This window comes from Molothrus ater, chromosome 4, assembly GCF_012460135.2.
Source record: "Molothrus ater isolate BHLD 08-10-18 breed brown headed cowbird chromosome 4, BPBGC_Mater_1.1, whole genome shotgun sequence".
NCBI classification, from domain to species: domain Eukaryota; kingdom Metazoa; phylum Chordata; class Aves; order Passeriformes; family Icteridae; genus Molothrus; species Molothrus ater.
In genome coordinates, this window is record NC_050481.2 from 65729315 (window position 1) to 65742046 (window position 12732).

Genomic DNA, 12732 nt, shown 5'->3' on the forward strand with positions numbered 1-12732 from the left:
AAACAGCTAAAGCTGGGAGAGCCCCAGCAGGAGCCTCCCCCTGGACCCTCCAGTGGTGACAGGGCAGCTGCTTTTCAGTGGGGTCTCCTGCCTGAGCCCTGGTGCTGGGCTGTGCTTGGCTTTGTAGCTCTCACCCTGATCTCTCCTTGCTGATTTGGCTCCAGACCTGCCTTTTATCTTGGTGGACCTTCAGGTAACTGGTGGCTGACTCTGTTCCTATTACAAAGATCTTTTCTTGTTTGGGGGTGTGTGATGGTGTCCCTGTCAGGAAGGACACTGCCCTGATTTTTCACCTTCAGCTCCTGGCTCACCTCTCCCTGACACCTCCAGTCTCTCTGTTTTTTCTTTCTCACCTGGCTATGGACTAACTTCCCTCTGCACTCCCAGCACCATCGAATCTTCCTTGGGCACTGCTTGGGATAGAACTTGATTGTTTGAAGATGTAAATTCAAGTGTTACTTTCAGCCAGGAGCAGAATGCTGTTACCTGTTTTGGGTTTATTTGAATGCAGCTGTCCCAGAGCATCCTAGAACAGACATAGGGAGAAATTGCTCTGCAGAAGTTTCCAGAATAACATCCTTCTCCCTGGCTTTGGTGTCCATGGGGTCCTGGGCAGATCTAGCTGCTGATGGTATCCAAGAGGATGCTCTCTCCCAAATCCATGAAATTCAGTGGTGTTTTTCCTGGCAGGTGTCAAGGGAATAAGCAGATCTGGCCCTCCCTTGCCCCAGTCTGGGACTGTAATCTGCAGAGATCTTTTCCTCTCTGTTTAGTTTCCAACATGAAGCAGTTTTAGCTTTGCAGTGGTCCAATTCCAGATCCCACAGGGAAACAGGTGATGGGAGCTGTCTCCTACCACCTCTCCTGCTTTTAAGTTGCTGGTGGCTCGGGCTGTCCCCTGAATCAGGACATGGGACTGTCACCTCTGAGTTTGAGAAGGAACGTGTGCTCCAGCAGGAGAGCTGTTAAGTGCACCAGGACTGCCACTGCCTATCCAAAGCCAGTGACTTTGCTGAAGGTGACTTTGCTGAAGGTGTGAGGCATTCCAAAAGGAATGGCTTTAAATGGCCGATTCTCATCACTAAAGTATTGCTGTAACATCCTTACCTCTTCTGGTGCACAAGCTACAGAGACATTCACATCAGCTCGGAGTAAAAGCATTTCAAGTGGCTAACAGAATTGGATAAACCCCACAGGCAGCTGCACCACAGCCAGGCGCTTGCAGAATGTGGGCGACCACCAGGTGGCCCATCTGCCTGTGCTGTGACACACCTGAACTGGCTTTGTGCTGGCTGGGCTCTTGAGATTCAACACCTCTTGCCTCTGGCTAGAGGCTCCTTGTAACTAGTAACATCCTTATCACCCATTTCCACAGCCACTTTAAATGGAACAGGTTTACTTTTTATTTTCTACAAAACAAAGTTGGTTTCTTCATTTTTTTTTTTCCAATAATGCCCACTTTGATTAACTGAAGCCTTTCCCCAACGTGGAAACTGCTCTGTGTGGCACGATCCACTGTCCTGTGCAGAACTGCTTACAAATCTCATTTGTATGTTTTGCTTACCGATAAGAAAAGAACTACAAGTATTTTAGCCATGATTTCCAGGAACTTTTTAGTGTTACAGTTTTCTAATACAAACTGTATAACTTTATCAACCTAATACCCAGGTTGATAAAGCCAAGCCTCAAGTGAGTTTAGAGCAAATGGAGTCACAAGGCATTGTGCTAAAGAGGAGTATGGGCACATCACCCTGCCCCAGAAACCCTGGATGTGCTGAAGGGTGGCTCTCGTTCTTATTCTCACAAGGTCCATACCAAGCTCATTTATGCCACTAAAAGCTCTGTGTTTGAGTGCCAGGCCATACACTCCGTGATCTTTTTTCTTTCCAGGCTTTTGTTCCCCAGGTGTAACTGTGTGCTCAGGTAAGAATAACCACAGAGAAGTCTGCTTACAGTTCTTGTTTTTCCCACTGACACAACCCTGGCTAAGACAGGATGATTTAGATGCACCAGGATGATTTAGAGGCACTAGCACAGCTCACTTCAGCTCAGAGTCCCTTCAGGCACACAATATTCAGCATGTATTACAACTGTTCACCTTAACAACACTCCAAGGGCCAAATCACCTCAAGCTGCACAGGTACCTGGAAATCACACACAGCATCCCCAGGAAGCACAAGTACAATTGCAAGGTGCTGGAGTGAGTTACAGACAAAACCACACAGAGATTATGTGAATGATACTTTTTTTTATTCTTTTTCCCCAGAAGCCCTGAGGACAGGAATAGAAAAGTTTCAGTACAAATGTCACAGGGACAGTTGAGCAACATTTGAACCAGTGAGCCCAGAGCCTCAAATTTGTAAACTGCTGTAAGTAAACTGACACACAAAAAGTGTGATGTATCAAAAAAGCAGATTGATCTATTTTGAATTTTTGAACACAAAAGGATTTCTATTTAGTGGAGGTATACTGGATCTTTGGAGAGAGATGCTTTCTTAAATTTCTTCTTCCAGCACAGCTACAGATAAACTCAGGAAAAGGAGAAAGCTCCCCCAAACCCTCTGAATTATGTCTGCCCAGGTCTAACAAGAATACTTAAGTGACAACATCCAAGACCTGCTGCATGTATATGTGCTGAGTGGCTCTTGTAGAGAAATAATTGGATAAAAAGTGTCAGTAAATAACAAGGGTTAAGGGAAGGGTTTGTCCCACACTGGACCAGGGGAACATAAAGAAGTGCTTCAGGGGATGTGCAATCTGCATGTTTTCCTATGAAGGGTCAATGGTTCATCTTGCCTCAAGGCAAAAAATGAAGACAACAATGCAGAGGAAAAACACCAGAAGAGCTTTAAAAGAAGTCATCACTGGCCATCAACCTGTCCCAAAGTCCAGGAACCTTTCTCTGAGTTGGCCATTTCTGAGCCATCTGCCAGGGAACTTTAACTCTGATAATTCTCCTTCTGCATGAAAGAGGTACTCCAGGAAGACTTTTTTTTTTTTTTTTTCCATGCATGCTTTTAATAAAGGAAGGGGGAAAGCACACAGATCATGTGATAGGATCAGGTGTAACTGCCAGATTTGACAATTGGGTCCAGACAGGAAGTTTTAGCTGATAATTCTAGAACTGATGTGACTGAGTAGCATCCTTAGAATTACAGCATGGTTTGGGTTAGGAGGGACCTTAAAGATCACCTCTTTCCAGAATGTTGGGGAATCACTTCTGCTAGAGGCAGGGACACCTTCTATGAGACCAGGCTGCTCACAGTGGAACATGACTGACTAACTACACCTTTCTTTTTCCCCTCCTCAGATTTCTGCCATTTCCATTCCCAGTCTTGGTCTTTGGGATCTTTATTTAAGGCCTACAATGGGAACTCCATGGGGTCAAGTGCATCTACTGTTTGCTGGGGACTTTGTAGTGATGACACTTCATGGTCCCAGCAAAGGAGGGCTTAGTTATTGCACAATATAAATTTCCTTTTTTTCTTACAGGGAGAAAACATGTTTTATAAATAACACCTTCAGCCTTTGCAGGCTCAAGAATCTGTGGAATAGTGACACAATGACCGTTGTGGCTCTTTGAAGGTTAATCACCAACTGTCAGTTAAATCTGGGCTGTCTGGGAATCCCAGCAGCCAATGATTACTGCCACATGTTAATGTGTGAGGTGATGAAGCTGTTGGGTGTGTGTTTTCTATTTTGTGTGTGTGTGTGAGACTTCATCCTTAGGATGAAATCAAATCAGTTTAGCAGTTGATTCCACTGACTTGGTGATGAACTTGGTTTTGTCCTTATGCAATTTTCACCTGAAATCGTCACTGCCCATTAGCAAGACTGACAGTAGAAGTGGCTTAACTTTCCAGTGCAGTCAGTAGATATTACTTGAAATTCTGCCTCTTTATTGTTTTATTTTCAGTATTTCTGAAGTATATCAACATGTTGAAGAACAAAATATGAAGAGAGAGCTCTTGCAAGATAAATTATCAAACAACAGCATCAATTGCTTTCTATGCAGTACTTGTGCAAGTCAGAAAGTATTTGGCAAACTGTAAATTAGCTTTTGTCTGAGGTGGTCAGAAGCTACACTGAGTTGTTAAAATTTTCCCAATTTTAAATCTTAAGAGTCTCCTTACACATGAGAAAACACCTCCAACAGGTGAGTAACTAAGCCTGTGCTATAGAGAATCCATTCTACTCTGTAGGTATTAGAGACTTTTGCAGGTCACTTTGAAATTGATTTTCAAACATAACCCTCCTGATTGTCTGGATTTTCTTTACCCAGAAAGCTGTAAGAAATGCTGTAAGAGCACAACTGGTCACTGTTTCATTCTCTCTCCTTAGGCTGGACTACAGCCAGCAAACAAGTTTGGGAGATTTGTTTAAGTACCCAGCCAAGAACTACAACCCACAGTGGATCCAAATGTACATTAACTCTGTGGAGTTAGAAGATTCCAGGTGCTTGTGTATATAGCTAGGTCCTTAGACTCCGGGGCTTAGCCTGATGTAATTTTATCTGTTCCAAGCCAGGCAGTTCACTTGTGCCACTCGAGTGATTTTCTTAAACTTCTTATTTTCACCTCATACTGGAGCTTTTTTGACTGCAGTTCAAGTGGAGCACATTCTGTGTACCTGTACAGACTTTCACAATGTGCTGCCCAGGAGCAGCTCTGAGAGACACTAGGATGCCATTTTGGGAAGAAGCAGGCCAGGATGATCTTGGCCATTTCAGCTTTCCCATCTGTGCCACAGCTACCAAGACTGACTTAGCCCCTGGAATTCAGTTTGCAGAAATCAAACTCTGCTCCATTTATCATCTGAAGGCATCAACTGATTGGGATTTTTTTTACTGTGCACCAAGGTTTTTGTAGAGGTGCTGCAGGAGCTGCTGTGCTGCTTGGTGTGGCTCTGTTAGTACAGAAGGCTGAGAAGATGCTCTGTGCATTGCCATCCCTGGCAGCAATCAAATTGTTTTTAAAGTATCTTTTTCCCTGAAGGCCTGGAAGTGCAACATTAAACATACATACTGTCAAAGGAAGTATAAATTACATGAGTCCCTTAGGAAGGAAAAGACCAAGCCCCAAAACATGAACAGTTTACCCAAATTATGTACAAGTCATAAAACATCTCATGCATATTTCAAATAATTATCAACTTTTTAAATGCATTCAATTCCACACCACCACATCTCTTCCAAAATTAATATTCACTATCAAATAAGTTAAACTTGGAAACAATTTAAAAATGACACCCATAAAAATGTGCTTAGCAAAGTATTGTAGTGTAAATAGAAATATCTTTGATTAAGGGTTTTGCAGTTGCACTCTTGCAATAAAGAAGGGCAGAGGTGATTAAGAATTTAATTCAGTGCATAGTTAAACTGGTTGGCAAACTTCTCGTGCTTCCTTTGGTCCACCCGGTTCATGGCTTTCATGACCCGTTTCATGGCCCCTCTGAAAGAGAAACAACACAATAATAATATTTCTGTTGAGTCTACTCAATCTCAGAGACATTTATGAATGTTGGGGAATTTGATTAATCACTATCAGGCTTCTGAGCATGGCATTGATGAGGCTGAACAGATTTGTCTTGTTAACTAAATTAGTTGCAGCAATATAAATAGTTTAATTCAGCAATGATTTTATTAACAGGAGTAAACAAATTCCAGTCTTTCAGTTTAATAGCTGGGTATTCCACCCTCCCAGCATTATTTCTTAGAGCCACATGGAGCAAGTTTGATTTTCAAAAGCACCTAAGTGGTCTCAGGGAAAAAAAAACCTGTAAGTATCTAACACGATCCTAAAAAATTAATACTCAGAAACCCTTATGAAATCAAACCCACAAGCCAGAATGTTTTTGTGAGGGAAGGGTTGGCTGTTCAGTTCATGTGAGCTTCCACAGGTTACTAAAACTCTGTTTCATCAGATGTGGGCTGAGTTAGACTCTTTTGCTCCCACCAGCAGCATCCCCATTCCTGAGCAGCAGCTTTTAATCCACAAGAACAACTCTAATTTAGGAAGACACCAGAGATTATTGTCTATCTCTCCAGGACAGGCTTCTGCTGCAGAAGAATTCAGCACAGGCAGGACAGTGTGGCCAACACCTCACTCACACATCACTTGCAAATGGGATCTCTGCTGCCTCGGGATGGGCAAGACCTGAGCCCTCTGCATCTCCTGCTGTGCTTGGATCAAATATGAGTCTCCTCAAGCCAGGTCTCATAAACTCTTGGAGGTCTATTTCACACCCAAGATAGCTCAGCTACCTTAGAAGGCATAAAATCAGCAGAATGGCTTCTGTGGTAGTGTTGGAAACAAAAAGGTTTTAATAAAAGGCAAAATAACAAAACTCTTTACAGAGAAAATCCAATCCAGGTGCAAGAGGCCCTCCTATCCTTGGTAAAACACCTCACAAAAGCCATTAGTTTCTTTGTTCTCTTCTTTTTCTAGTAAATTCTCAGGCTGGACTTTTTGGCTCCTGTCCAATTAGGAATCCTTAAGTTTGAGGTGAAGTCCTCAAGGCCCTATGAGATGTCTTTTCACCTAATTGAGGAGAGAAACTTCTGGGCTTATCTCCTTTTTAAGGGGACAAAGGATAGTTTTGTCATTCCTTCAAGAGGAGGCACATTCCTACACTTGGAGAAGGCTCTGGAACATCCTTCAGGTTCAAAAAGGAAGTGAGAGAAAGAACTTCAGAGCTGTTAAGCTTTCTGGTGCACCCAAATCCAGTGAGGGCCTGTCTGTCTCCCTGTTGCTGCTCCATTGGCTGCCATTGTTTCCTCCCAGTAAAAATGTGCCCAGAGATTTCTCTAGGGAGGGGCTGCAATGCTTCTGAGCTGGGTAATTCAGACACCTCCTCTTTTTTCCCCTCCACAAACTTTTGAGTGAAGATGACACAGCTAAGATTTTGAGGCTGAGGAAGGTGATGAACAGCATGAACAGGAGTAGGAGATTGTCATAAAAGGCAGAGAGAGAGCAGGCCCCTACATCCTCCAGCTGGTAAGGCAGAGGAATGGGTTCACAAACACAGAACAGTAAGAAGAAGCAGAAGCAGTCAGGAAAATGTTCTGCTGTGAACATCTGCTCCCTCAGAAACTTAAAGCAGCTGCTGTGCAGGGCTGAGGGCACCTTGCCTCTGGAATTTTGTTCCTCACTGGATTCTGAAGTTCCAATTTTTACTGGTTACTTCAGATGCCTCTGGAACAGAAGCTCAGCCATCTGAGGCTGATGTTTGCAGGTGTCCTCAGCTGTCCCCCTGCCTATGAAGGCTGTTATCCCCCAGCACATCTCCAGGTAAACATGGCTGATGTGTGAGGGAGAGCAGCTACAGGCTTGGTTTGAGGGACTGGCCCATTCAAAAGCAGGGCACTGACTGATGTCTCCTTTGATTTCTACAAATTTGGCAAGTTCCATCACACAAGCAGATTGTTTCAAGGCCCGTGCTCTTAAGACTCTACACTGTCACAGTCTGCATTTATCACTTCTGAGGATGTTCCCAGCTGTACAGGAAAATGAAGCTAAGACATGCATCTGGGCAGTGTCCCTCAGGTTCAGCCCTTACACACTATTCCAGCTCTGCTTCCAGGGTTACCTCCAATAAACAAGCTGACTTCTGGTTTGGTAACTGTTCTCTGTAATGGCTTCATTTCCAAAGCCATTTTGAAACATCTGAAAGAGGTTTCTTCTTAATAACACTCTAAATGGTGGGATTAAAGATCTTCTCAGCAGCGAGTGCAATGAAAACCAACATTCTGAAAAAACACCCTGGAAGAGGTATACTTTTAACAAAAGTCTGCCAATAAAGTTACCAGAGTAAGGAAAATGTGGTCATGGTTTTGCACTTCAAATATTACCTAATTGGTAGGAGAAAAGTGAGCCTTTAGCAGTGCAGAGTGGCCCTGCCACTTTCATGTCATGTAGGTTTTACATTAGCACCAGTGGATTGTGTGATACTGTAAATGAAATGAGATCCCACTTTGATGATCTGTGTGCAATTTCACTTAGCTTTATTGGCAGACTAGAGCCTGGGTTTATCACCTATACATTTCAAGTAATTTGGGGTTGTTATAAGGAGCCAAGGTTATCATCTTGTTTAGTGCTGCAAAGCATGAAACCTATTAAAAACTTGACAGGTTTGATTCCCTATGCCTGGCACTAACACACACTCAAAATCATTAGCACAAGCCACAGTAAACCATGATATGAAATTCTAATCACTAGAACTGTATGTCTCTGACTTCTGACTAAGACCAGGTAACATGAGAAATTCACATCAAATGTGCTACTTTCATAACAAAAAATAATGTGGATTTGGCTTTGTTATTATAACCAGTACATCAGAGAAGGGAAAATTGAGTTTAAACAAATATTGTGTCCTGGATGCTGTTCAACTCATCCAGTATCCTTAGAGAATAACCCACCATTAATGATTTTATAATAATTTTTCTTTTTTGATTTGACAACTTCATTTTTGACATGTGAAACTCTTTAAATAGCTGCAGCTGCTTCCCATTTGATAAAGACCAGAGCATGCTCAGGCAAATTAACGTTGTAGCCACATCTAAGCAAGAACAGGCATCAAAAATGGTGTTAATAGTGGACAGATGGAGCTACTGTATGTTTTAAAGCACATTTGGGAGTGGCTGGCAGGTCCCACAGCCACCTGAGATGCTGTGCCTGACTAATAAATGATCATCCAGAGAAGCCAAACAGCAATTAAAGTTTTTAAAAAATTGAGACAGGATGAAAAAAGCCTTTCATGGGAAATATTGCAAATTAGTTAAAAATCACTCTTGAAGAAATAACCTTGTTTGTCAGTACCTGCTATTTTTTACCCTCCAGACATATGGAAGATATTCTTGCTTGCAGTTAGCCAGAGAATCTGATTAGTAAGTGCATGTTAATGTAGAAACAGAAAGTACTGTTGAATCAAACAGAAATAGGAATTAACAAGCTTTAAAGAACAGAAGTATCTTACTTATTGAAGACTTTCTTCTCAAGGCGGGAACGAGACGTGTTAGCCTGTTGCTTCAGGTCTGTCAGATTTGGATATTTTTGCTTCTTCCCTTTCTTTTTCTGTCCTTTTCCATTACTTTTAGAGGAACCAAGATCCAGTCCTGTAGCAGCTTCAATTTCTCTCATGAATTCTGGATCTCTCCACTCTGCTCAAAATACAAAACATGAACTTTGAAACCCCAAACCCAGGGAGGATTTGCAGTCCCCTAAGGAAGAGGCTCTTGTCAGCAGTAGGTGAGGGCAGAGCCACACAAGTTGCACACACAAAGGAAGGGGAGGATAAAGCAGTTTCCCAAAATGACAGATCTGGGTGAAGAAGCCCTGCCAGTCTGTATTAGTAGCTCCTATGGATAAAACTGTTCTGTAGGAAGACCTAGGTCAAGGTTTTTCAGTGGCACAGGAACTAAGTTCCAAGGAAACCATTCCATGCAGGAGAGGTGAATAAACATAGTGATTATTATTTGAAAATGCCAACAATGTAGCTGAGGAACTTATCTGCAGAAATAAATTCAGCATAAGCTTAAAAATAAGCCTAAAAAAATTGAATATATCAACTTTTTAGCAGAGTAGGGCTGGCAACATTGTGATTTCTTTTCTTCAATAATATTTACTTTAAAACATGAACTGCTATCAGACATCTCCATAAAATTCTTGAGTAGGATAACATGACCCTGTTGCCATGACACCCATTTTGCATCTGAAAAAGATACTGCTTTCTAAGTATCCCACATTGCCTCAGATTAATTATCTAAATCAAGTTTCTTCTCTTGACAATGGCACAAGTTAATTTATCTAAACAAAATCTTGCTTCAATTTTTTCAAAACCTTAATGCTTCAGAATCCAGACACACACTGTAAGTGGATTCTGATCCTACATGCCACCAGAGGAAAAAGCATGAACAATTTAGACTGTGGACTGTTTAATGAAGCTGCAGTTTTTCACCTTCAGTGTAGTCTTGTGTATCAAAACAAGGTAGCACAAAGTACAAAGTAAAAATGTGGCTGGAGGATGGACATCTGCCAAGGGGAAATTTAGAAAAAATTCATTTCATTGTAAAGACTTTGAGCATTTAGGTTGGAAAAAATTGTAGGAAGTACTACTTCAAAAAGAACATGGTCCACACTCAGCAGAAATGCCAGAAGTCTGCATTTTAACAACAGTAATTGCCAGTCATTTGGCATAGTTTCCCTTAAGTCAGTCAGCCTTTGTTGCCTGCAGAAACTGTAATACCAAATGTCTACTCCTCTTACATAACAACTTTGTAAATATAGAGAAATAAACAGTCCTAAAGGACTCTACAACTTCATTTATACACCAAGATGGTCACTGAGTGTGACAAATGCTGCTAACAACATTTCAGGAAGGTCAGAGGCAATGTCCTCACTTAAGAACACAGTGTTAAGGAACAGCAGAGCAATTTTCCAAGGAAAGGTTAGATCTAAACTACCATCATACATGAAAGCAAGGCCTGATTAAAATCCAACACACCAAAAAGCACGAGGAAAACCAAGTTCAAGAGTTGCATAGGAGAGTTACAAAGGGAGAAAATAGAACACATATACTTGATAGATCATAAGACCTCACTGACTTTTTTTTTTTTTGAAGTGAGGGAATACAGAACAGCACAATTCAGATACAGGAACGATTAATCCAAGATTAAGGAAAACTGTCTAAACAGTTTATCTCCCAGTAATAAGAAGGCGTCACAGTTTAGGAACCCCGTGAATGGAGCAATTGTTTAAACACAACGAAAAAATGCCGGCATCCAGTAGAGATGAAATGAGCATTTGAGTAAAATGAAGGAGCAATTTAAAAGCTTTTGAGAAAAATCAATAGAATGCCAGGGAAGAGCAGGCTTTTTGAGCATTGATGGGCCCCTAAAGCTCTTCATACATTGTTACTGAGTTTAGCAGCAGGGAAAAGAAAATTACACAGTTTGCAAGGGTAGGCGGGAATCGATACTGTAGTTAGTAAAGAGACGCTATTTCACATCTGAGTGGCCAGCGGCCTGCCTTCACCAGCCTGTCCTGATACCTGTTTGTTAACAAGTCACTAAGGGCTGAAAAACCAGATACTCTTCAGGGTTGACACAAAAAATAGGCACTTAATTTGCTCCTGTGTGTGAACTATGGGAAAAGGATGAACGCTGCAGATTAGCGGGTCAGGGTAATCCCAAGTGATTCACGGTTCCAGGACTGAAGAGCCCAAAGCACCTCTCTGTGGACATCAGCTGGAGTTTAAAATTTTGTACTAAGATAATAAATGATCCATAATAACAATGACAGTGTTGTCAAAACACAGTCATTAGCACACAAACCTATTTGTTTCTCCCTTTAATCACACAAAGATAGAAACAAATCTACCATCCCATAGGAAGGAGATGCAAGAAGAATTTTGGTGCAATTTAACCATACAACTGATCCCCAAATTTAAAGTGGTTTTTTTCCAGATTTTTCAAACTGCCATCATTAATGATGTTGTCAATCAAACAGTTCCTGACTGTCCAGTGGGTTCCCAGTTGTGTATTTCCCATAGCTGCACTGCTCAGAATTGCTTCAAGACCTTTGTAATCAAAAAAACCCAAAACCAAACACCACTGAAAACCAACCAAACACACCCCTCCAAACCACAAGCCTCAAAACAAGCAAAAAAAAAAAAAAAACCTAAAAAGTTGATGAAAATACTCTAAAGCAAATATAAAATTAGCAAGGCAGAGCAAAAAATAAAGTGGATAGAAGTATTTAGTGACATCTGGTAAATCTATGGCTTTAGAAACATGGAGGATTTTGTCCAAATTGAGTGCCACAGCTTGTGCAGTATGTCCCCAGCCAGATGGGCTGGACCTTTGTGTGACATTTCAGCTTAACAACCACACTCAGTAACACAAGAAGCAATGCCAACACTGGTTTGGGACTAACAGACACATCCTTGTGGACCAGAGGTGAGAAGCCTCTAACAATACCGAGCTGACACTGTAATAAAAATAAATACTATGTCTAGCCTCAAGCAATGGCAATTTCACAGGGAAAAAAAATCAATATTTTTCAGTCCAAGTGATTTTTATACCAGAATATTAGTTTCCAGTTTGAGATTTCAACAACACCTATCAGTTTAATTTGCTAGTTGGAGTTTGTCGTAACTAAGCTGGGAACTTTCCTTTTTAACACAACATCCACACTCCTATCCTGGTTTCCCTGTGACAGTCCAACAGTGTGTGTGCTGCTGGCTGGATTCCAGTTCAGAGCACTTCCTCTGCCTGGACAGGGATGGAAACTACCTGCAAATGTAGCACTTTGACACCTGCAAATACCAGAAGGTGTTCAGTAATTGCTGCACTGCTGTGCTGCTGTAATCACCAAGCACTGCCACTCAAAGATGGTCAAACAAGTATTAAAGGACACTGGGTGGGTCAATTCTATGTTTTAATGCACATTCATTCCACAGAGACCTTTCTGAATGCAGATTTCTGTTTTGAATACAGGTAACTGCTCCTCAGGCTCTCAAGAGGTTTCATTAAAGGTTTAGTAGTTTTATTAATAATATGCATAACAGTCAAACACCAAGTCAGTCAAACCTGAAGAGAGAACTCTTGCAAGGGAGCATTGTACAGGATATCAAAATGCTAATGCCTATGGGTAAGTTTAATTAAAATCCAGAATACTCACCTACAATAAATAGCTCAAACCAGAGAAAACTAAGACCTGCTGAGGGAAGCTAGAT

The 12732-nt window shown here is 41.6% G+C and overlaps 1 protein-coding gene across 2 annotated transcripts in view; it reads right to left on the minus strand.

The window, feature by feature from the left end:
• Positions 1 to 2228: 2228 nt before the first annotated feature.
• The window catches only part of UVSSA (UV stimulated scaffold protein A), a 46117-nt gene continuing 35613 nt past the window's right edge, over positions 2229 to 12732 (minus strand). For both annotated transcript variants that reach the window (XM_036382751.2, XM_054514736.1), the window contains 2 exons: positions 8974 to 9157; positions 2229 to 5450 (listed from right to left, as the gene is read on the minus strand). In XM_036382751.2, the coding sequence (XP_036238644.1) occupies positions 5357 to 5450; positions 8974 to 9157 (278 nt within the window). In that variant the 3' untranslated portion in view covers positions 2229 to 5356. The remainder of the gene's footprint in view (positions 5451 to 8973; positions 9158 to 12732) is intronic.